This window comes from Caretta caretta, chromosome 5 (assembly GCF_965140235.1).
Source record: "Caretta caretta isolate rCarCar2 chromosome 5, rCarCar1.hap1, whole genome shotgun sequence".
NCBI classification, from domain to species: Eukaryota; Metazoa; Chordata; order Testudines; family Cheloniidae; genus Caretta; species Caretta caretta.
In genome coordinates this window covers 97,586,047-97,611,374 of record NC_134210.1, presented here as the reverse complement: position 1 = coordinate 97,611,374, position 25,328 = coordinate 97,586,047, and the positions used below count along the sequence as shown (strand labels likewise).

Below are 25,328 nucleotides of genomic sequence, written 5' to 3'. Positions count from 1 at the left end.
GAGCACTTTGAAATATTGGCTCTTAAAACCAGAATTTTGCTTTCAGGAGGAGCCACTGCAGAATGCAGGCAGAGAGCAACTACTATCCACACCCCATGTTCTCAGTAAGCTGCCGAGATCAACACTTGAACTCCTAGTACATGGGTGCTACTTGGGCATGTCTGAGACATTCATTTACTGTGATGTCACACTACCTACAAAACATGGATTTGCAGTAGAGCTCCTGCCTGCAGCATAAACACAAATGACTTTCTGTGGCTTGTCAGTTTGGAAAGCAAATTGTAGATCCATTTTTATACTAAGTATTTAAATATTGCTTTCCGACTGGGCAGTGGGTGCCAGACCCTAGCTGAGATCAATACCAAGTGGATGGTTATCAGTTTGGGGAGGATCACAGTCATAGTTTGAGTCCCAGGTAGGCACAAAAGGTTAAAATATTATTTTAAGTTTATTTTAATGTTAAAATAATTTTGGCCGGGGGGCGGAGGAGAGAAGAGATCTGTATCTCAGAAAACCCTTGGCTCAAACAATCTCATTTGGATCACTAGTCCTATCCTGTATCCCCTTCATCAGTTTCCAAAATATTTATTTGCACTATGTACATTTTAGAACATTTAGAAAATTGGCTATTAAACAGTAAGCTATTGTCAACCTTAATGATAAGGATGTGATAGCCCCACTATAAGATTTCACACACTGCTCTGCTTTAACCTTGTCCTTCCAAAGTCAAGTCGTTGAGATGTCTTAGAATCTTTGGCGTTTCCTTCTCCACACTATTTTTATTTTTTAAAACTAGATTACATGTCATTAGTACAGACAGATAAATGACAGATTCAGTTTGCCCAAAGATATATTGTGCAGAAGAATTAAAAAAAAAAAAAACCTAATTACTCCCCATTCCACTTAAATAGTTTCATTCAGTACATGGTAGGAAGATTACCAGCTTCCTCCTCTAGCGTACATGCCTCATACGGTACTGCCTGTCACATTTCTTACTTGTAGTACAAGTAGCTTGACTTGCCGAGAATGTAAATGACTATCAAGCAGTTGACTTGACACTGGAGATTTTTGGATGGTGCAATATTACCACAAAAACTAAAGGTGCTGTGCTCTTTTCATGTACTTGCTTTATCTCTTCACACATATTTATGTTTGTTTTTTCAGCCAGATGAGTTGTATTTTGAAGAAGGGGATATCATCTACATTTCAGATATGGTGAGTAACATTATTTCAGCAGCGGTGTCACATGTAGACTGACTAAGTTTAAAATGCAATAGACTGTTTTTTAATTTTTTTTTCCCCCTTCCCCTCCAGAGTGACACAAATTGGTGGAAGGGAACCTGCAAAGGCAGGACTGGACTTATTCCAAGCAACTATGGTAAAGTCTAGAATTTATTTTTCTCTTTGTTTACATATCACTAAGTAGAAACTACTAGATATGATTATTTTTTTGGACACTGGTAACAGTGCTGCAGTTAAGGGTCCAGTATCAAAGTACATCAGAATACTTAATCAGCATTTCTCAAGTACCTATCACCACCATAGGTAGACATTGTATATAGGTTATAAAATCAAACAAACAAAACAAAACCTGTGGGACTGTCCAGACATGCAGGAAGTTTTTTGTCCTACTTCTTGCTCTAATTATCAGTTTCCTACTCTGGTATGCTGTCAGGTTTTTTGTGGTTCTTTGGGAAATGCTTTGACTAAGGAGTGATCTTAAAAACTAAACATGGTGATGGTAGGACTGACTATTCTAGATATCCTTCTTTGTGGAGGAGTTTGAAAGGCTATTGCTGGCTCACCTTGGAACCCCTTCAGTGTTCATGTGTGTCAAAGGGTGTCCCTGCCCTATAGCACCTCCTTCTGTCCAAGAGGTTTTTAGAGGCCTGCCTGAGTTTCCCCTTAACTCAGGCTCCCTTAAAGTCTACTCCAGTGGCTCTCAACCTTTCCAGACTATTGTACCTCTTTAAGGAGTCTGATTTGTCTTGCTTACCCTCAGGTTTCATCTCACTTAACAACTACTTGTTTACAAAATCAGATATAAGAATACAAAAGTGTCACAGCACACTATTATTGAACAATTGCTTACTTTCTCAATTACCATATAATTATAAAATAAAGCAATTGGAAATTAAATATTGTACTTACATTTCAGTGTATAGTACATAGAGCAGTGTAAATAAATCATGGTCTGTATGAAATTTCAGTTTGTGCTGACTTCACTAGAACTTTTTATGTAGCCTGTTGTTAAACTAGGCAAATATCTAGAGGAGTTGATGTACCCTGTCAAGATTCCTTCCCCACTCTGAACTCTAGGGTACAGATGTGGAGACCTGCATGAAAAATCCCCTAAGCTTATTTTTACCAGCTTAGGTTAAAACTTCCCCAAGGTACAAACTATTTTACCTTTTGTCCCTGGACTTTATTGCTGCCACCAGTAAGCATCTAACAAATATACAACAGGGAAAGAGCCCGCTTGGAAATGTCTTTCTTCCCAAACTCCTCCCAAAACCTACACCCGCTTTCCTGGGGAAGGCTTGATAAAAATCCTCACCAATTTGCATAGGTGAACCCAGACCCAAACCCTTGGATCTTAAGAACAAGGAAAAAGCAATCAGGTTCTTAAAAGAAGAATTTTAATTGAAGAAAAAGTAAAAGAATCACCTCTGTAAAATCAGGATGATAAATACCTTACAGGGTAATCAGATTCAAAACATAGAGAATCCCTCTAGGCAAAACGTTAAGTTACAAAAAGAGAAGACACAAAAACAGAATATACATTCCATTCAGCACAACTTATTTTATCAGCCATTTAAACAAAACAGAATCTAACACATATCTAACTAGATTGCTTATTAGCCCTTTACAGGAGTTCTGACCTGTATTCCTGCTCTGGTCCCGCAAAAGCAAAAACACAGACAGAGAGAACCCTTTGTTTTTCTCCCCCTTTCAGCTTTGAAAGTATCTTGTCTCCTCATTGTTCATTTTGGTCAGGTGCCAGCGAGGTAATCCTAGCTTCTTAACCCTTTACAGGTGAAAGGGTTTTTCCTCTGGCCAGGAGGGATTTAAAGGTGTTTACCCTTCCCTTTACATTTATGACATACCCCCGGAAGACCTCTGTGTACCTCCAAGGGTACATGTACCCCTGGTTGAGAACCACTGGTCTACAGAGTTTAGATATTAAAACAAAACAAAAAATCCCCTCCTGCAGTTCAATTTATTAAATCCTGCACAAAGTCTTTTAAAAACAGAACTCAAGCTTACGCAGTCTTCATCCATGAATGTTTGTCCTTTCTTTAAACTTCCCTTCTTTCTCCCCAATCACAATCTGGGCACAGCCCTTCCTCCCTGAGGGTTTGTCTTCCTGTGTTTCCAGCACCTCTTGCCTGGAGTTAGGCCTTCTCCCTGTTAACTCAGGGTCCTTCAGGAGCCTTCTTACTCCCTGCAGTGCCTGCAGGCATCTGACAACCCATCTGAAGCTGTCTCCTCCTTTGTAAAGTCCAGGTGCCTCCCCTTAAAGTCCAACTGGGCAGCAGGTAATCAGTCGAGGTGCACTGAATCCTGCTCCCTTTCTTGCAGGGGCAAGTCACTCTGTGACAGTATCTTTTAAATACATAGTGGTTGACAATCAACTGCTGTGGTGGCTCTGAGAAGATGTCTGAGATAGCATAAGCCTGTTGCTTTAAAGAGATTTATAAATCAATACCAGAATCTCTAGGTGGCTCTAATAATGAATACGGAGCTAATACAAATTGCAGAGTACCAGTATATTGGGCTTCCTGTGCCTCTTTCTGCTTAGAAAATGGACCGCTGTTTTGTTTACCAGCGGTGACTTCTTTATGAATGTCCTAATTAACCGTAGGTAGAGTGAGCTGCAACAATCCAGTGTCCTGGTGACAAATTCATGACATACTGCGATGGTGCTGACCAGTTCCTCAAAGTCTTTTCTTCTTCAGCTACCACCTGAGTTGCAGCCTCTGAGCTTGCCTGCCAGCTCGGGTCCCATTCAAAATCCAGCGGGAGGTGGTGCCCACCTTATAACTTTTATCCCAGTGGTTACATCACTCACCTCTCTGCCACGGGGCGGGGGGAGGATTTGAACATGGGGGGCTCACACGTCTCCAGAGAGTGCTCAAACCACTGTACTATGGGATATTCTTAGGTGGGGATCCCTCAGTCTCTCCTGCTGAAACTGTTCTATGGTGCCTTACCCCATCCCTAAGCTACTTTGAGGCACAGTACATTGGCCTGAACTCTGATGTAAACTTAGTATGGATAAATGAGACACAAGTTACAGGAGGTCCAATTCAGGGTATATGCCCTGATACAGCAAGCATGCCTATCCAATGATCTTGTGCTCCATCTGCTTGACCTGCAGAAGCACAAACTGAAAACCAATGTAAATTTGACAATACTGATAATAGGGAGATATTAAGTGCCACAATAATTCCATCATAAGGAACTGAGGGGAAAAATTGCCATTTGGCAATAGTACGAAATAATGGGAAAGAAATTCAGTCTTCTGAGAGAAGTACAATCCATATAGAATAAAAAGAAGAGTTCTACTTCACATTGTATAGTGCTTTTAGTGTACTGTATAATTAAGCAATTCTGTTTGCAGAGTGGCTAAGATACAGTGATCAAATTCTGCTTTTCCCTCCATATATTAATTGTTTAACAGCATTTGTGTGCATAATCAAAGAATCTCGGATTTGCCTTTTTGCTTTGTTCAGGATTAATCAAGTACTTCAACATATGAAACAGTGCAATTATAAACCACTGTTTGGGTGATATCATAAATGGAAAACTCAAAGAAGGTCTGGATAGCGCAGGGGATTTGACAATGGAATTAAAATCCTTTCATGTAAAGCAGGGACCCCTACCACCACATTCTTCAGAGTACCACTGACATGAATACCACGGACACGTCCTCAAAGTTGCCTAATGCTTGCACCTCAGTTTTTCCAAAGAGAATAATTCCATTTGCAAACCAACTCCCTGCTGCTCTGCTGTGGAGTTTCACTAGCTTTGCCACTTCCCACAGCAACAGCATAGGGCCCGGGAAAACCAAACACACATGCTTCACCCTGGCCTTCTGGAGCGCACCCCTCATCACCTTCTGATCTTCACCAGCACCAGTCAATGCTTTCCTCCCCATTCCAAGTCTTAGCTAGAAAGAACACTCACAGGAAATGTGAGCTTCAGAGTGCAGATCACTAGATGCTGGTGGTCAACCATTACAGTCACTTCACAAGCTTAGCACATTAGGCTAAGAAATACCATGTGTGAAATTGTGGCCCAGTTGCAGTTAGAGGTAATTTTGCCATAGATTTCCAACAGGGTCAGGATTTCATCCTGGGACCTCTAGCTTCCACAGCCTCTTTTGAATTGAGCTCATGTGCACAGGAAGTAGAACAGTCTCAGTGACTAACCCATCATTCTTGAACCCACTTCCACAAGAGACAGGAAGACCACTAACCTTAGCACCATCAGAACAAAATGCGAAATCTACTTCTGTACACTAGCCTCTCGGACTTAATTATCAAGAGTCTGAAAAAAATGAAATACAAAAATCTTTACTATGAGAAACTGATCAGAATTTATTGTGTGTCTCATTTCAGTGGCTGAACAAGCTGAGTCCATTGATAATCCATTGCATGAAGCTGCCAAAAGAGGTGGGTGTGTTTTTTGGACTGTGATACCCTGGACTTCTCATTTAGAGAATTTTAAATTTTGTAATGCCAAAAGAAGTCTGTGTGTGGTTTGTGTATGTATGCACATGTGTGCCAACAAAGGCATTCTATTTGAATGTTATTTGAATAAAGACGGAATGTGCTGCATATTTTGGCTGGCTAACCTGAATATTTTGAATACCTTTGGTATCTAAATTCTGCAGCATTGAGTATCAGAGTAAAATAAAAAAAGGGGATGGGAGGGAGGGCAGGGAATTTACCAGATTGCAAATGGATGCAATATATAATGTGTTTGTCCTATTCCATTACTGATTAGCTTTTAAGGTGGGAAAAAATTGTCCTCTGAACAAGATGTTTAATGGTAGTTGGACTATTTTTTCCCCCTCCATAACCTGTAGCAATAACTATTACTGCCAAACATGGTTTCTAATGAATTGCTAAACAAAAATTAAGTTCTAATGCAACATAGTATTTATACAGAGCTAAATGCCCTTCGTGGTTCTGCTACTCAATTCTTCAAACAAAATCTCTATTAAAAACAGTGATTTGAAAAAACAAACAGGTTTTTCTATTTGTTTCAGGAAACGTGAGCTGGTTGAGAGAGTGCTTAGATAACCAAGTTGGTGTCAATGGTTTAGACAAAGCTGGAAGCACAGCTCTGTACTGGGCTTGCCATGGTGGGCACAAAGGTACAGTATAGCACTCAATCAACTCTACTGATTATGTTCTATTTTTTTCTATTTGCTGGGCTAATGGACCACTTATTACTTAATCGGCTATAATCAGTAACAAAGTCTATACTCTTATGTAATTCAGGTTAGCAAAAAAAATAAAAATAAAAACCAGCGGAGAAGGGCTCAGATATGTCAAATGTAATGCATTTTTAAAAAAAAATAGAACATCTTTAAATCCTTTTATTTTAAAAGCAGACAGACATTCTTAATCACAGTCTGATTATAAAAAATGAGAGACGAAATGCAGACTGCTGAGAGGAAGAGCAAAAAAATGGTGTTTGTCACTGAGGTTTATATTTATGTTTCACTTCTGTATCTATTTGTAGTGCTTGCTCAGCAGTCTTCACAGGCTTTAATGATATGGATTTTCTCTAACTAATTGGGTTTATATCCTTTCTCTGTGCAATCCTGACTTCAATGCTGTAATTGGAATATAAGAAAGCAAGTTTTGATTTCATCAAGTTTTCTTTTCCTTTCCCTTCATTTTATGTAGATATAGTGGAAGTGTTATTTACCCAGCCAAGTGTAGAACTAAATCAACAGGTAGGAAGTTTATCCTGTTTATTCAGACATTTACAGTGCTGTTATTGTTAATTCTTAGTGCAAATGGATTATTTTTTGCTGTGTTTTAATCCTGTTGCTTTTCCCTGTAACTCCACAGAACAAATTGGGAGATACAGCTTTGCATGCTGCTGCTTGGAAGGGTTATGCAGATATTGTAGAGATGCTCCTGGCAAAGGGTAAAGATCTTCACCAAGATTTTAATACTCTGTGTGTGGCAAATCTGCTTCCTGTGTGTAAATCACTGCTGAGTTTGTAATTTGCATATTTTATCAATTTGTTTTCTATAATCTCGTTATGGTTCCTAGCTAGCCCAGCGTATATTTGCAAACCATGCAAACCCTGGAAGTTGTCTGTGCAACAGGCTGACCCATCCAGGGTAAAATTTCACTCTGCTGTGGAAGACAAAAATAGGTACCTAAACCCAGTAAAGCAGCAAGGGAGCTCCACAGCTCCTAAGTAGGAGCCTGATCCTAAGCCCACTGGGTATCTTTCTATTGACTTTGGATAAACCCCTAGATGAGCTGTCCATTGCCCCTTCCCATTGGTTATGCTGACTAAGCTACTTGTGTGAGAAGGGATTTCATTTTACTGTTACTGAAGGTTTTGCTAGGGCAGTATTTTTGGACATAATTGGACTTTATTTTTTTTAAGGGGCAAGAACAGATTTAAGAAACAATGAGAAGAAATTGGCTCTGGATATGGCTACCAATGCTGCCTGTGCTTCTCTGCTTAAAAAGAAACAAGGGAGAGGTATTGTTTGTTTCTCACTTCTTTGTTCAGTTGGAACCATGGGGAGCAGGGCTCTAACAGACCTCGAGTTCATCAGAGCAACTCCATTTTGATGAACCACGAGAAGCTGAGTTCTGATGAGCTGGTTTCAGGGTGTCCACCAAGCATGGCTGGTGTTAGACTCGCTCGGGCCCAGGGCAGAAAGCTGAAGCCCCACCTTGCAGGACTGCAGCCCAGGGCCCTGAGCTCCAGCACCTGGGGCTGAAGCTTGAGCAACTTAATTTTGCGGTGCTCCTTGTGATATGGGCCCCCGGGCAACTGCCCTGCTTCTTACCCCTTAGTGTCAGCCATAGCTGTTCTGTGGAGAAAAATAGTTGTTGTGGTACTGGTGGGCCGTGGAGTTTTTATAGAATGTTGTGGGGGCCTCAGAAAGAAAAAAAGGTTCTCATCCCTGCTCTGTGCCTCATGTGGTTAGCCATATGAAATGTTTTCATGCCTATTTCTATCCCCACAGCTTATCCCAGAAGCAGAAACCACTCTTTCCCATCAACACCATCCCACTCCATTCTCCTCACATACTCCCCAGCCTCCTGCTGGCTTGAGAAAGGGAGTTGTGCTCTAGTGTGTGTCAGAATATAATCTTCCCACAATCTTTCCACCCATATCGCCACTCCCCTGACAAAAAGAAAAGGAGTACTTGTGGCACCTTTAGAGACTAACCAATTTATTTGAGCATGAGCTTTCGTGAGCTACAGCTCACTTCATCATATCCGATGAAGTGAGCTGTAGCTCACGAAAGCTCATGCTCAAATAAATTGGTTAGTCTCTAAGGTGCCACAAGTACTCCTTTTCTTTTTGCGAATACAGACTAACACGGCTGCTACTCTGAAACTCCCCTGACAGATTAACTTTTTAAACACAGGTATAGCTCCACCTATACATACTACACACACTGATACAGGGCAGTTTTAAAAAGCTTAAAGTCAGTTGTTCAGGATCAGGGATGAGATAGGTGGACTGTGGGAGGGAGTAGAAGTGAGATGGGGAACCTGTATGGAGTGTTGAAGGGGTGGAGAATGAGTTGAAAAGGAAATAGGACGAAAGTATATCTTAATTCAAAGTTAGCAACAGTTTTGTTTGGGGGATAGTTTTATGGAAGTTTAACTAGGCAAGGAAGAGCTATTATAACCACCCTTAAATAATGTTAATGAAACATCTGACAACTCCTTAACCTTGAGTACTTTATGGAAGTAAGTTAGGAGGTAGTAGCATAATATTCAATTTCTTGCAACATCAGAATATCTCGTTTGTCAACTTAGGCTCAGAAAAAAACAGCTATAACAGAAGCCACACTGGTTTTTCCTAGGTTCCTATACATTTTTCTAGGGTGAATTAATCTCCATGAGAAGTATTTTTTATCTTCCTCTTTCAGAATTCTGGGATTCAAGCCATCTACTACTGAATCCTTCTCTGTTCTAATGTCCCTATTAGTTACATTAATTTTTCCTTTTTCATCTCCAGAAAGCTAACCTTTATTTCTGGAATATTTCTTTCATTCCTTCTAGACAACTGAGAAACAAAAATCATGTCATTTTTCATCAATATCCACCTAATCTATCACCTTGTAATTTGTAATATTGTTTGCAGTTTTCATTTCAACATCAGTGTTTAACTTCTTGCTCACTTCTCTCCTTTAAATGATCTTCCATAATCTTCCCTCTTGTTAACACGGTCACAGCTACATGTGTGCTTTTCTTGTTCCCTGAATTTCTCTGACCATTCATATTTGATACTGTTCTTCCCCTCTTCTTATGTTTGTTTTTCAAATGCATCTGCATCTATTGCACTCCTTGCAATTTACATTTCAGTACTTGCTATGTACTATTTTAGGACTCTTCCTGTTCCTAGTATCAAACTATCCAAGTTTAGTTCTGCTTCCAGTATGTTCTCTGTAGCATGAATGTGGCATATTTATAGCTTCTGCGGTCTGCTTTAACTCATTTTACAATATTTTAATTTGTGCATGTTTTTAAAAATGTGTTTGTACTTAATGGCACTGCATTCAATTGATTTGTTCTTTCCATAAACCTTATTTTTAAAGCATTAGGAACCCTCTTAGTTGGTTTACTTTTCAGAAGCTACTGTAGTAACATCAAATCATAACAGTTGTGTTTAAAAGTTTGGAGGATTAAGGAGAGGAGAATATTTGAGAAATTCTGATGTTTGAAAGTGTGATGCACTCTAGAATATTAAACTCAAGACATGATCTCTTCCCCAGAAAGTTTATATTGTAATTCAGGTAAACAAATACAGTTGGGGATAAGTATTCAAATATAAGGTTGCAAAGGGATATTAGAGATTCTTCATTGGAAGGCTGTAAAAAAGGTAGATTTAAAGGAGATAAAGGGTTGGCAGAGAGCTGCAGAAAGAAAGAAGATCCTGAGAAGAGGAGGCGATGAAGGGAATTAGAAAAAAGGAATGGGAAGAAGATAGGAGAGAAATGTGCTGGGCCTTTCTGAGAATGAGAAGTCAGAGGCTGACCTTGGTACAACAGTGTCTGGAAGGGCCATAGCCCTTTGATAGATAAGGCTGTGTGGATATTTGCACTTACAGCTGGGACTAAACCTTTATTAAGCAAGATGGTGTATATTCCCCACCTTTACTACCCTCACTCTTAAATATTAAATGGATTTTCTGAGATTTTAAAAACAAGTCTTTTTGGGCTCCCTTTTAGCAAAACAATTCCCGAGATCAGAGTTTAAAATTGACTTCTCAATTACTCCAAAATATAAGACATGGGCTGGCTTACTAAGATGATTGATTGTTTTTTCAATACTGCTTAACTTCAGAATTTATCATCAAATATATTTTATTAACCAGTGTAGAACAGATTATGCATCAGTTATTTTTGATGGAGAATGGTTGTACAACACAACTCTGCAGGATAAGTCATATTTGAGGAAACAGACAGAAGCCGTAGTTGGTTAGGACTGCCTTCCATTCCTTCACTGGAAGAGATGTAAATGAGAACCTCCTTGCAGGGCTCATCTCCTGTAGGAGGGGAACTCCTGTCCAACAACAAAAGAATTCCCCTTCTATGCATCTCTTTAAGGAGCACAAGCCAGATGCTCTTCTCTTGACATTACTGCATATCTGGGTGAGGAGGACCACTTTCCCAGTGTCCACTAGTCCTATGCCCTCCCTCTCTGCTGTATCCAATTTTCTACTTGCCATCCAGAAGCACAAGGTTTAGATGTGTTTTATACATGCAGTTTTTGAAAGTATAAGTCCATGTCTAAAAACTAACACGTAGTCAACAAGAAGACAACCAGGTGGGGAAGAGAACAAGGGACAGTGGATGACAGGAGAAGAGACAGGAGATGTCTGCATGGGAGTTAAAGTAGAGGATGAAGACTGACTTAGAGCCTTCAGAATGAGCTAGGGAAACTTCTTCTAGTTCACCAATCAGATATTCTGTGTTTAAAACTTTCCCATTAGAGAGGTTTAAATTGTGTCCAACTTTCTTCTGGTGTGCAAGCTTTTCAGGCAGCCAGGCTCCTGGAGCTTCACATGAAGAGAACTGAGCAGCAGGCATGCCAGTGTCTCATCAACTGAACTTTCTCCAAAAGACATATGCAAAGGTTCATGTGTAGAAAAGGTGACCATTTGACCAGCTCCTGGCTAGCTCCTCACCTACAAATATCTTAAACCCTAAGAAATCCCGCCCCCCCCCCCAAAAAAAAAAAAACAAAACTCTTAATGTAGTGTTAAGAGTTGCTCACATGTGTTTGCCCACAGCACTACAAATTTAAACTATTAAAAGTTTTGTGTTTTTATGCCTGATTCTGTCCCTGGCTAAAGTAGAATTGTTTTATTTTCAGATACAGTGCGGACATTAAGTAACGCAGAGGAATACCTCGATGATGAAGACTCCGATTAACTTCCTTCATAATGTCTTAAAAACGATAACCTCTATTGCCTGTCATTCCCGAATCATATCCTTGCAACTGTAAAAAATACCTTAGAGTAATGAAGTCTTGCAATCTCTCACTATAACATGTAAACAGAGGGTGAAATCTCTTGCACAAGGAGACCCCACAAAGGCTAGGAAATGCCAAATTTTAAATCAGAGTTCCCTTGAAATCATCATGCTGGAGGTTGTATGCTCTCTCTCCCCATCTTGCTGTATGGGAATGGACTTAGCCCTCTAAACATGCAGTTGTCCCAAGATATCCCGTCAGGTACCTCGTATCTCGAGAATACACTCCTGAATCCTAGCTGTCGTCTTTGTCAGCATAGATGTTCTCCCACTGGGAGCACTCCCAAGAATTCTCTTGAGGTGTCTTTCTTATGTGTGGATAAGAACTTGCCTAAAACATAATGCTGGCAAGGTGAGCATTATTTGACATGGGGAAACCCTGCAGGTAAGAGATGGGATAATGCAATGGTGAATGCATTATCTACCTCCACAGAGCAGGAAGAGACAATGTAAGGCTTCTTTTTATTTCCACCATATGGGAGTGGGGGTGTGGGGTACAATGGCAGGGGAAGAGCTGCCCTGAGCAGTTTCTTGGTTTATTATTATGGGCCTAATCCTGAAATCCTTACTTGGGCAAAATTGCCTCTGGAATCAGAGAATTTTGCCTTAGGAAGGAACTTGGACTCTGACTGGATTACTTTGCTGTTTGAATTGTATTGGTGTTGGAATCATTAGCATTGAAGTGAGGAGGGAATATTTTTCTGTTTATCCTGCCTAAAAATTTTACTGATCTTTTGCTTTTATTTTTAAAAGTGTTCTTGTTTTTCCTTTAAAGTACTTTACCTCAAAGCTGAAATGTTTTTGAAACTATATATATTATATTAAACCAAAAAAAGTGTTGAGAAAATTGCCTAATCTGAATAAATCATTTAAAACACTTGAAGTTATGTTATATCCTATGAATTCAGTAGAGCTGGCAAAAGTAAGTTGAACCACTACTTTTTAGCCTTCATGTGAAATTACTCTTTAAAAGCTTCCTTCAACTGGCATACCTTCCAAACAGCTGTACTCAAGGCACTAGACTGTGCTGCAGAGTTCTTGATAAATAGTTCTGTCATGAAGTTATAAATGGGATAATATTTTGTTATGTGTATGTATTAGCAGCTTGAACAGTTCCAACACCACAATACATTTTAAAGCAAAAAACTTGGCAATTTGGCAAGTTCTTACCCTCTTGAAAAACAAGTTAGGAAGAGGGAAGAAGATGAATCAGAGAATTTCACAATTAACCTCGGTCATGGCATGAACGTGTCCGCTTCTGTAAGAATGTTGGGTCATATTTCCTTTCAAGTGTAGAGGAAAAGATGGTGTTAGAACACTGGTTAAGTATGACTGAGACAAGGACTGTCCTGTTCCACACTATCTCTGGTTGTGGTTAACTGGCCATAGAGTTCACCGCAGCCAGATAACCTGTTAAGACACAGCAGCCCTGGTTTACAATGAGTGCTGAACAATATTTAACACTGAATTAGTCAGCATGATGTGGGAGTAGGAGTTGCTTGCAATGATAACTCTGCTGGCTCTCTTCTCTTTTCCCTGAAGCAGGACTTCTCCAGCAGAACCTGTGTTTGGTCATCCTCCTGCAAGTTGCTCAATTGCAGCTAAAGAGGAGACACCATTTTAAGAAAAATCAGCTTCCACTCGCATACCCATGAGATTAGCAGCCTCCTATCGGAGTAGGGGACTGGCTGTTCACCTCCAGGTCCCTCTGTAACACTTTCATGCAAAGCCACCATTAAGGGACATTTGTGAGGTACTAGAAAGGGAGGAATGGTGACAGATATTAAGTTGGACTCAGAAGCCTAAATTTAAACTGCATTGATCAACATTTTTATTTTAAGAAGGGAAATTTTGAAAAGTGCATGATTGTGTCAGGCAGCAGCTGATACCCTAACACTGTTTCTGGGATCAAAATAGTTACTAAGTGTCCAAAAAAAAGTTACATTTTTTCTTGAACAACTATCAACACATTTAATTGTCACAGCTGCTCAGTTCCACAAGATGTGTACAAGACCCAGCGGTTTTCATTTACAGCATTATGTGCAAGCAGTTTCTGGGGATCTTCACTCTGCAAGTCTGTCTTAGAGTTTTAGCTCTGAATGATTCAAAAACCAGAATAAAACTCTGGAAACAGGGGGAGGCAAAGTTCAAGGTGAAACCATGCAAAAGGTATCATGGCTTTCCTCTGAAACCACAATGCAGTACAGGCTTCCTGCAAAATCTGGAAACTTCTGCAAAGCTAGCTGGCTTCAGGCTTGTAAGAAAACTAGTTTATTTGAAAAAAAAAAAAAAAACTCTGTGGCTCTGAATTAAAGACTCAAACATAGTGCTTTCTCTTGTGAGTAGGGTGACCAGATGTCCCGATTTTATAGGGACAGTCCCATGGCCACAAAGGTACTTAGGCACCTGAGTTTAGGGGTTTAGGTACCACTGATCTATAAAGCTTACATCGAACCCTGTAGGCACTACATTCACTAAGTGCCTAAATTTTCAGGCTAGAAATTCCCTGGGTGCATAAACTTCTGCATCTGAGCAGGCACACTGCTGCCTCCCTCTGAGTGCTGAAGCATCTATCTCCCACCTAAGCCACAGAGCAAACTGATGAATAAGAGGAAAATAAGTGTGTGCATCCCTATCTCGTGTGCGGGATCCAGTCCAGTGGGTGAGCTCAGAGTTTGCCTACTGCATCACGTCCCATCCAAAATCTGGCCAGAGGTAGAGGTGCTACCTTCCTGATAACTTTTAGTCTAGTGATTAGAGCACCCACTTGGGATGTGGGAAAACCCGGGTTCAATTCTCTCCTCTGCCTGAGTGGGGGAAAAGATTTGAACTAGGATCTCCCATCTCTGAGGAGACTGTTCTAGCCACTGAGCTACAACATGTGCATCGAGGCAGGGTTTACCCATAAAGAGGGGTGTTTGCCTCTCCCGTTGGCTGGCTTAGGAAGCTCCTGGCCTCCCATGCTGATTTTTGTGGATCACTGACTTAGACACCTCTCTCTCCCCCTTGCATTATATAGGCGCCTACACGCCTGAGTCAGGTGTTGTGGATTGCAGTGGGTTGTTCCTGTGATTTCCTAAGTGCCTAGAAGTTAGGCATTGCAACACCTAAGTCCTTTTGTGGAGCCAGGCCTAGGTGACTTATCCCAAGCTACTGAGGTACTGCTTTGGCAAGGTGTTTAAAAAAAAAAAATCCACTCATCCACTCAGTCTTCTATCCCCAAATGTCTCATCTCCCTGAAGTGCAATTTGTGTGCATGTGATTTACAAGAGACAGCATGGAAAAAGAGATGAAGTCACGCAAAATGCTCACATCATGTGGCCCTTTCCTTTAACATTATCTGCAGCTTAGGTCAGTGTTTGGCAGTTGCTAATAGTTTTAAATGTAGAGGATATTTCATGTATATTGTGGCTTTATACATGATTTTTTAAAATCCAGGAAAAGGATGTGCTTTACAGTCAGTTTATCTGATCTTTTGATAAGCTAGTGACAGGTGGAAGGAATTTCAAATGTTTAAGTGTTTGCAGCACAGATCATTCCCAGTTAGAAGTACTGTGTGTTGGACTGGTGGCTGCTTAATTTTAAAAGTTCAAGTGATTTCATTTCATTTTAAATTTTAAAAAAGACCATCAATCTCCAACTTCTTAAACACAGATGAAAGATGAAGTTTGAGGAGAAGTACTGCAAGACAGCTTATTAACCACAGCGTATGCTGATCATCCAAAAGCGTCACATACAAGCAGAAGCATTTTTTCAGGTCTTTGTACCACATGATTCTTCAGAGCAAGTGAATTTGATCACCAGAAACTCTTAAGAAAATCCAACAAGTTATTTGATTAGTTTCACTATAGAAGTTTTGAAGCTAGAAATAGTGTTTATTTTTAATTTTGACAGATCCACGAACAGTTAACAGAAGTCATTCTCGAAGGTCTTTCCTAAATATTACATGCAGAATTTCAATTGACAGTGTCTAGAGCAGGACAATTGCTTGGTATGTCAGAAAAATTTATTTGAACTCTGACAACCTGATGGTTATGATGTTACAAATTTTTTCATCTTACCCTGTGGGCAAAGGGTGATAATGTGTGTGAAGTCTGTGCATCTCCCCTAGCCAATATGCTGATGCACCCTGCCCTGACAACCAGACTAGCCTTCAACCTTCCAGTCTGCAGCCCCTTCCTAGAATCCTGCACTATTGCCTTTCATTCCCTGCCAAACTCTCCAATCCTCCTTTGTTGGGACCAGGGCCGAAATCTAATACTCATGGGACAGGGGAACTATTTTCTGTGGGTTAAATACCTACCTTCTATAAGGATGATAAAGAATGCTTAGGCCTTCTCCTTCAGTGGATGGAGCACAGCAAAGATCTATGAAAAATATCTTTGTTGAATAGTTCTGCATGGATTTACACCAGCATGGAAGGCTACCTGTGCAACTCGGGCCCAACGATATGTGGGACCGGGATTGTGTTTAGTTTATAGAGAGGCCTCCTCACCCTCTGCCTGTTGAGAAATGAGTTTCACTCAGCCGCAGTTACATGCAGGAGAATTTTCAGGATCTGCACTAATATATATCCACTTACCCCCAATCTCTTTGGAGGAGGTGCATAGGGGCAGTAATAGCATTTGAGAATCTATTTTCTTCCACCTGTACCGGTAAATTTCTCCACACAGATTTGCTTGGGATTTATATAGGGGATAATGAATTTCACCCTAAGAGAAAAGGGTCTCTTGTCCCTTCCCTCTTTTCCTCAGCAAAGATCTAATCGAACTGCAAATGCTGCAGTGAGCCTAGATTTGACCATACAAGTATATAAAATAGAGATTGAAAGATCTTTTATACTACCCACAAGCATGCTGGGCACATCCCAGGCATATCAAGAGACACGTCTCTGGTCTGACGATCTTGCAATCTAAATGACGACAAGGGAAGATATACAAGGCCCCCAACAGGCCCAACTCACTCTTTTTGTGTAACTTCAAGCCCAATATAAAAGTTCATTTTTATTTGCTTGATCTGTTTTGTTTATTCTATGGCTCAGTGCATTGCTTTATTGCAGAGTTAGTGACTGTTTCATTTGAATTCATGTCTACCAGGAAAATCTCATAACAATGAAATTAGTCCATAGTGCTCTTCGCAGACCTACAACATAAAATTATAATTAAATTCCTAAAAATTTACAACTGATTTTAATGGGTTCTGCCTGTTCAACGAAAGTTAAAACCTTTAGTTCCACATTAATAATTTATCCTAGACTTGACAAGATTTTAATTTTTTCTTGTATTATTTCTGAGCATAGATAAAAGGTATGGCACACTTCACAATCTGAAATTCATAGTAGTTTTCTTCCTTCTCGGTCTACCAATTTTTAGATCTCTGTGAAATGTGGCAGATTGCCAGCACTACTATGATGGGTCTCGCGCTTTCTCTTCTTGGAGGGAGAGGGGGGTTCAGGGCATCGTTTCTTGCCCCTGAACTGGAGTATTAACTGCCCCACTAGTGTCCTAGAGGAGGGAAGTGGAGAGGGAGGGACCCAGGCCCTCCCTCTACTCCGGGTCCCAGCTCAGGGACCCTAGGGATAGCAGTAAACCACTAGTACTAGTGGTTCCTTCCCCTGGGCTACTTCCCTCTCCTGCCCTTCAGCTTGTGGGGCTTCCTGCCCTCCCTCTGCACAAACCAGGTGTCCCTTTACCTAGGGTCTTGGTCTTCTTAGCCCACTGCAGCAGTTCTCCAAACGCTCCTCTGCTTCCCTCCAAACTGCTCTCTGCTCCAACACCAATCCACTCTGCCTCAACTCCTCCACTTGTCTGATTGAAGCAGGGGATTTTTATCATGTGACTGGCTTCAGGTGCTTTAATTGGCTTTGGATGCTTTAATTAATTTATAGCAAACTTTCTTCCCTCTACAGGGAATATGGCTCCCTTCTGACACTCTCCTGCTGCCCTCTGGCCATGCTGTATCACATATCCCCTGGCCCCTTGCTCAACACTATGTGGTTGGGCTACTTGGGACGAGAAGCAGTGCTGTCATGATAGACCATCAGTGTCACTGTGTTGGCTTCCAACCCTGTGCTGTACCTGGAAATGGAAGGGCTGCAGGGATAGGAACCACCTAGTCACTCTTGCGTTCTTCTCCTTGTTTCTGTGCATCCACTGGAGTGGGGCGTGGTCTGCCACAATGGTAAACCGCCACCCCAATAGGTAGTAACGGAGAGTCTCCATAGCCCATTTTACCGCCAGACATTCCTTTTCAATGACAGCGTACTTTTGTTCCCTGGGGAGGAGTTTCTGGCTGAGGTACAAGATCGGGTGTTCCTTGTCCCCTACGATCTGCAAAAGGACAGCTCCTAGCCCTACCTCCGAGGCATCTGTTTGTAGGATGAATTCCTTCTTGAAGTCTGGGGCTATGAGTACTGGATGGCAGCAAAGGACTGTCCTTAAATCTGCAAATGCTCCTTCTGCCGTATCAGTCCACTTTACTATCTCGGGGCCCCAAGCCTTTATAAAATCTGTCAATGGCCCTGCTCTCGTGGCGAAATGAATCTCCGATAGTATCCTATCCCTAGGAATGCTCTGACCTGCTTTTCGCGTACTGGTCGAGGCCAACCTTGTATTGCCTCCACTTTATTTCATGGGGGTTTCACCAAACCTCCCTACTTCATACCTGGTACCTGGCCTCAGCTAGTCCTATCACGCACTTGAGAGGGTTGGCTGTAAGGCCAGCCTTCTGCAGGGCGTCTAGCAGCGCTTCTATTTTTCCTAGGTGCGTTTCCCAGTCAGGGCTATGGATGACTATGTCGTCTAGATAGGCGGCGACATACTTGGCATGGGGTCGCAGCAATTTGTCCATAAGTCGTTGGAATGTTGCAGGGGCCCCATGGAGTCCGAAAGTGAGGACAGTGTATTGGAACAGGTCATCGGGTGTAGAGAAGGCAGTCTTTTCCTTGGCATTCTCGGCCAGGGGAATTTGCCAATATCCTTTGGTCAGGTCCAGGGTGGTTAGGTATCTGGCCTTGCCTAACTGATCAACTAGCTTGTCAATGCGTGGCATCGAATTGGGATACTTGGGAGACATTGTATTGGGAGACAGGCATCGAATTGGTATACTTCATTCAACTTCCGGAAGTCATTGCAAAACCTCAGGGTGCCATCAGGCTTGGGGTCTAGGACGATAGGGCTGGACCACTGGCTGTGGGATTCTTCAATAACCCCGTGTTCCAGCATCTTCTTCACTTCTGTCCTAATTTCTTCCCTTTTAGCTTCCGGTATCCAGCACGGTCTTATCACCCTTACTCCGGGCCTGGTGACAATATGATGTTGGGCCAGTGTCATACGGCCCGGCTGTGTACAGAACACGTTCTCGTTCCGTTGGATCATATCAATGACCTCTGTTCGTTGTTCTGGAGTTAACTCAGGAGATATCTTCCCCTGCCCCCATGGGTCGTCTGTCTGGGGTGGAGCTCCCCGAATGACCAGGCACGTCTCTCGGTCACGCCAGGGCTTCAGTAAGTTGATGTGGTAGATTTGCTCTGGTCTTCGGCAGTCTGGTTGTCTGATCTTATAGTCCACCTCCTCAATGGCTTCCACTATCTCATATGGTCCATGCCAGCTGGCTAGGAGTTTGCTTTCTGCTGTCGGTACTAGCACCATTACCCGTTTCCCCCGGCTGAAATCTCCGTACTTTTGCCCGATGGTTTTAATATGTCCGCTGGGCCTCTTGTGCTTTTTCCAAATGTTCTTGTACTATAGGAGTTACTTGAGTTATTCACGCTCTCATCTGTGTCACATGCTCAATGACATTCTTTCCTGGGTTGGGTTGTTCTTCCCAATCTTCCTTCACAATATCTAATATTCCGCATGGGTGGCGTCTGTTTAGTAGTTCAAAGGGAGAGAAACCAGTGGACCCCTGGGGGAACTTCCCGTATAGCAAACATTAGATTCGGTAGAAGGGTATCCCAGTCTTCTCCGTCCTGTGCTACCACCTACCGGATCATACTATTAAGGGTCTGGTAAAACCGCTCAACCAGTCCATCTGTTTGTGGATGGTAGACTGAGGTTCGTATGGCCTGGGATGCAGAGTAGGGTACATAAGTCTTTCATTAATTTTGACATGAATGGGGTTCCTTGGTCTGTCACGATCTCCTTAGGGATGCCCACTCTAGCAAAAGCCTGGAGTAGTTCTTTTGCTATTGCCTTGGATGTGGCGTTTCTTAAAGGAATGGCTTCTGGATACCGCGTGGTGTAATCAAGGATGACTAGTACGTTTCGGTGGCCCCGTGCCGATCTTTCCAGTGGGTCCACTATGTCCATTGCTATCTTCTCAAAAGGGACTTCAATAATAGGCTAAGGTACTATTGGGGCCGGCAAGTGAGGTCGGGGGCTATGCAACTGGCATTCAGGGCAGGAGACACAATAGCGCTGGACCTCTGCACGTATTCCTGGCCAATAAAGCCTTCTTAAGACTCTATCCAGTTCCTCGTCTACTCCTAGATGTCCCCCAAATAGATGACTGTGAGCTAACTCTAGTACTGCCCTTGTGTGTTTCCATGGCACTAAGAGTTGCTCTACTTCTTCCCCTTGTATTTGCGCTATCTTGTATAATAGATCGCGTTTGAGCACATAATATGGCCTTAGGTTTTTCCTTCCACAGGTACGCCATTTACTTCCACTACCTTCTCTCTCACATTTGCATATAGCGGCTCATTGGCTTGGTCCTGCCCGAAATTCTCACGTGCGGTACCAATCTGACCTAATTCCAGGGGGCCTGTTTCTACTCCACACCTGAGGTTGCCCCTACTTGGGCTAGGAACCGCCTCCGAGTCCTCACTGGCCTGAATTATCTCCTGGCCTCCTGAACGGGTTCGCCTACCAACAACGGAGGTTTTCTGGTTCTCTGCTAGAATCCTGGTCCCTAACCTTTTATCTGCCCTCCTTTCCTGCCTAGACTTTCAGGGTTTTCCAGGGAATGAGTAACTCTGGGGCAAATTCGGCAAACATTGGAGTGAGACTATCTGTAGGTGCCTCAGTCTCATCCCAAGGGTTGCTACCCTTGCTTGGCTCTATTGGGGAGAGTAAACTCTCAAACCCGGGGAAGTCCTCTAACAATTAAGACAGGGTAGAGGAGCCTGGGGACCACCCCTGCAGTCACCCTGGTAGTATTCCCCTGGATCTCAATCCATACCGGGATTGTGGGGTAGAAATTTACATGCCATGAATGCACGTTACCCTTGTGTTTTTGGCCCGGGTTAGTTGGTCTTGCCCCACCAACTTTCCTGAGACCAGCATGACAGCACTCCCGGAATCTACTAATGCTATGGTTTCGATTCCATTAATTTTTACTGATCTTGTATACCCATGCGAGGTCATTGCGACCCCTACCAGGCCAATTAGGCCACATTGCTCCCCGTGATCCCCCAGATTACATTGCATAGGCTCTTCCCTGTTGGGGTACTGGGCTGCTATATGCTCCAATTCCCCACACTCATAACACTGCCCCCTTATTCGGGTTGCCGCCTCTGCCTGGGGCTATTTGGCCAGCCCTCTCAGCCCTCTGTTCCCAAACCCCCAGGTCCCTTCTTGGCCTCGGGCCAGTTCTCAGTGTCTTTCCTCCCAGTTATGGTTCTCCTGGAGTTCTCAACAGTCTGGGGCCTTGCGTTTGGGACTGGCTTCCTGGTTTGCCGCGTCTCACCCCCTGGGGTCTGGAACAGTTTGCTGGCTGCCAGTTGTCTTTCTGCGAGGGAGACCAACTCATCATAGGCGGAGGGGTCATTCGGGCCAACCGAAGCCTGGAGCCCTGGTGGTAGCCCCCTCATATACCGGTCCAGTACCAGGAGCTCCATCATATTCTCAGAGCTGAGGGTCTCAGGGCACAGCCATTTCCAAGTCAGGTGGATCAGGTCAAACAATTGTGATCGGGGTGTCTTGTCCTCTGTATACTGCCATTCATGGAACCTCTGGGCTCGCAATGCCTTCATTACTCTGGATCTGGCCAGGATCTCTGCCTTCAGCTGTGGGTAATCTGCTGCAGTCTCCGTGTCCATATCATAGATGACCTTCTGGGCCTCCTCACACAGGAACAGGGCGAGGATACCAGACCACTGATCTCGGGGCCAGGCCTCCCACAGGGCTGCTCTTTCAAAAGCCAGGAGGTATGCCTCCACATCATCCTCCTGGGTCATTTTCTGTAGGCAGTGGCTGGCCCGTATGGTCCAGGTCCCATTGCAGTTGTGGTTCAGCTCTATAAGGGCCTCCATCTGGTTCATCAACTCTTGCAGCAGGGCTCAGTCCTCGGCAGCCTGACTCATCAACAGACCATTAGTCTCCTGCTGCATCCAAGTCGCCTCCCGTTGGGCGGTTGCTTGGACCTGGGTAGCCTCCTGCTGGGCTGCGATGGCTTGTATTAGGGCCTTGACCACGTCGTCCATCTTAGGGACGGGAGGGTTTTGGCTAACCCTGGTTTAAGTCCCCAGCGCATAGATCCCACTGCTAACACCACGTGTGGCAAATTGCTGGCACTACTTTGATGGGTCTTGCACTTTCTCTTCTTGGGGAGGGTTCAGGGCACCGTTTCTCGCCCCTGAACTGTGGTATTAACTGCCCCACTAGTGTCCTAAAGGAGGGGAGTGGAGAGGGAGGGACCCGGGCCCTCCCTCTACTCCGGGTCCCAGCCCAGGGGCCCTAGGGATAGTGGTAAACCACTTGAACTAGTGGTTTCTTCCCCTGGGCTACTTCCGTTTCCTGCCCTTCAGCTTATGGAGCTTCCTGCCCTCCCTCTGCACAAACCAGGTGTCCCTTTACCTAGGGTCTTGGTCTTCTTAGCGCACCGCTTTCCCTCCAAACTGCTCTCTGCTCCAACACCAATCCACTCTGCTTCAACTCCTCCTCTTGTCTGATGAAGCAGGGGGGTTTTATCATGTGACTGGCTTCAGGTGCTTTAATTGGCTTCGGGGGCTTTAATTTATAGCCAACTTTCTTCCTTCTATGCTCCCTTCTAACACTCTCCTGCTGCCCTCTGGCCATGCTGTATCACAGAAAGTTAGTTGATTTTTGCTGTAAGGTATTTCAGTATTATTATAATATTTTGCTAGGAAATCTTCCAGAGATCTGGCATCCTTTTGTCAACAGGCTCCAAGGAAAACAAGAACAGCAGCAAAAAAACAAAAATAGATTTCAGGATTACCCAGATCCTGAGAGGTCCTTAGGAGCCTAACTCACATTACTTTCAATGGCAGTCAAGCACCTAAATACCTTTGAGGATCTGGCCTTGTGTTACTACATGCACCAAGGGACTGTCTAGTAAACATTTTGATAATGGAAGAGAAATTTCTTAAGGAATGTTGCAGAAGCTCAGGCCTGGTCTCTTAAGAAAGTTCCACTGGTTTAACTAAAAGTGTTGTTTTATACCAATTTAATTAGACTGGTGCAAACCTAGCCATGAGTGTTTATTTTGGTTTTATGGCTTGTCTACACATGGAAAGTGACTGGTATAACTATTGTTATACTGGAATAACTTTCTACTATAGCTATGCTAGTATAAAACGCACCCCTGTGGACACAATATTCTAGAATAAAAGGACTTTATTCCAGATTACTCAGTCTTCCAAGTTTCCCTGTGTAGATGAACCCTCAGTGTCACAGCAATGAGATAAAGTGAGACTCTTATTTGCAATAGAAGGGCTTTTAACGTTTTTCAAACACAAGTGACTGATGATGATGGTTCACATCTGGTCCCCCTCAGCTGTTAGACTGTTTAACTGCTACTGTAAATGTGACAAGGTTATTGTCAAACAGTTGCAGGAAATATAATTGAAAGCCATCTAGAGCAGTTAAATCATTTCCTTCCACTTCAATTGAGGAAGGTTGAGTGAAACCCATTGATGACACCCACTATTAGCAAAGAATCATTTTCCTTGTGATGACTGACCCTAAGGGTGGAATCTTCAAAGGGACGTAAGTGTTGCAATGCTGAACATCACGGTGCCTAGGAAATCATGGGAACACCCCCCCTCAAGATAGCCAATGGGAGATGCTGATGTGCTAAACCCTGACCCTTTCAGGGAGGTGCCTAGCTCTCCTAGAGATCCACAAACAGGAGCCCCTCTCCTGGCTTAGCCACCTATGTTGTTTCTTGTAGGAATGAGTTAGGCGCTTGCCTCACTCCACACAAGATAGGGGAGAGGAGATGGTGGTCATGTCCACCTTATAACCTTTAGCCCAGCAGTTTGATTAGTCACCTGAGAAGTGGGAGACCCCCACTTTTAAATCCTCTCACACTCTGCCAGTGAAGGGGGAAATTGAACCTGGGTCTCCCACACTCCTGCTGAGTACCGTAGTTGGGCTAAAAGTTATAAAGTGGACACCACCCTCCTCCAGCTCGCTTCTGAATGGAGCCTGATCCATTGTAGGCACACTGAGCACACCTACCAGATCAAGCCCCGCATGCAAGTTAGGTAGATGAATGCCTGTTTTCCACTGGTTTGTGGATCACTCTGGGGCTTAGGTAGGAGATAGGCATCCAGATGCCTAGTAGGAGACAGCAGTTCACATGCCCAGAGACAGAAACATAGGTGCAGAGGAAGCTTTTACACTGGAAATTTAGGTGTTCAGTGAGTTTAGGTGCCTATGGGGTTTGTGGAGCAAAAACAGGAACTTAGGGGTGGGATCTAAAGAAATACTTAAGTGCCTAACACCCAGTTCAGTGCCTTATACACTAGATCATGTTCAGCATTGGACACTTGGTATAGTAAAGCCCCAGCTCATGGAGTCATGTGACTACATGAGAATTTGAGCTTTCATTTTTTATACGAGTGTATATTTCTAGCCCTCATGGCTGCAGAAGAGAGCTTGAAAATATGATTCAAGTGTACCCTAAATGGTAAATAATCCAAACTGCACTTAAAAAAACCAAAAAGACAAAACAGATTTAAACTGGTCCAATGATTTTCGAACATCCAGGGTTGGCAATAGTGTGTGCCGCCTCTTTCAGACACACAGATCAAAGGCAAAATTAGCTTCAGTGAAGAATCTCTTTGCACATACTCTAGAAGGGGTAGGTACTTAGCTCCAGCACAACATCCATAAATTTCATGTTCATCCTAGCAAATTTACTTTCAACTAATGTTACAGTTACAAAGAGCATGGATTATCAAACATCTGGATACAAATTTGCAGGGGGCAAAAAATGTGACTGTCTCCCAACTCCCCAGCAAAGATTTGATTGCAAGACACAGTAATAAGAGCTCATTTTAAAAAAAAAAATCTCACTTTAAATGGATGTGTTAATATTATGGAGACAAGATGGGTGAGGCAATATCTTTTATTGGTTTAAAAAGCAATATTACCTCACCCATCTGGTTTTTATTGGTTTAAAAAGCAACATTACCTCACCCATCACCGCATCTAATATACTGGGACTAACATGGCTACAGCACAACTGAATATATTGATACACACGGCAGAAGTTAGAATTAGTATATTGTGAAGCACTGTATTATAAGCTACACTTCTGAAAAGTGAAGAATCTGTTTTATTGTGTTTGTTCATTTACAGACCAATTTTGCTCTCATTT

At 42.8% G+C, this 25,328-nt stretch overlaps 1 protein-coding gene across 2 annotated transcripts in view; it reads left to right on the top strand.

The window, feature by feature from the left end:
* OSTF1 (osteoclast stimulating factor 1) overlaps positions 1–12,639 on the top strand; it is a 28,243-nt gene extending 15,604 nt beyond the window's left edge. For both annotated transcript variants that reach the window (XM_048851318.2, XM_048851317.2), the window contains exons 3-10: positions 1,165–1,215; positions 1,315–1,378; positions 5,625–5,678; positions 6,278–6,385; positions 6,924–6,973; positions 7,092–7,170; positions 7,646–7,744; positions 11,605–12,639. In XM_048851318.2, the coding sequence (XP_048707275.1) occupies positions 1,165–1,215; positions 1,315–1,378; positions 5,625–5,678; positions 6,278–6,385; positions 6,924–6,973; positions 7,092–7,170; positions 7,646–7,744; positions 11,605–11,663 (564 nt within the window). In that variant the 3' untranslated portion in view covers positions 11,664–12,639. The remainder of the gene's footprint in view (positions 1–1,164; positions 1,216–1,314; positions 1,379–5,624; positions 5,679–6,277; positions 6,386–6,923; positions 6,974–7,091; positions 7,171–7,645; positions 7,745–11,604) is intronic.
* The last annotated feature ends 12,689 nt before the right edge of the window (positions 12,640–25,328 follow it).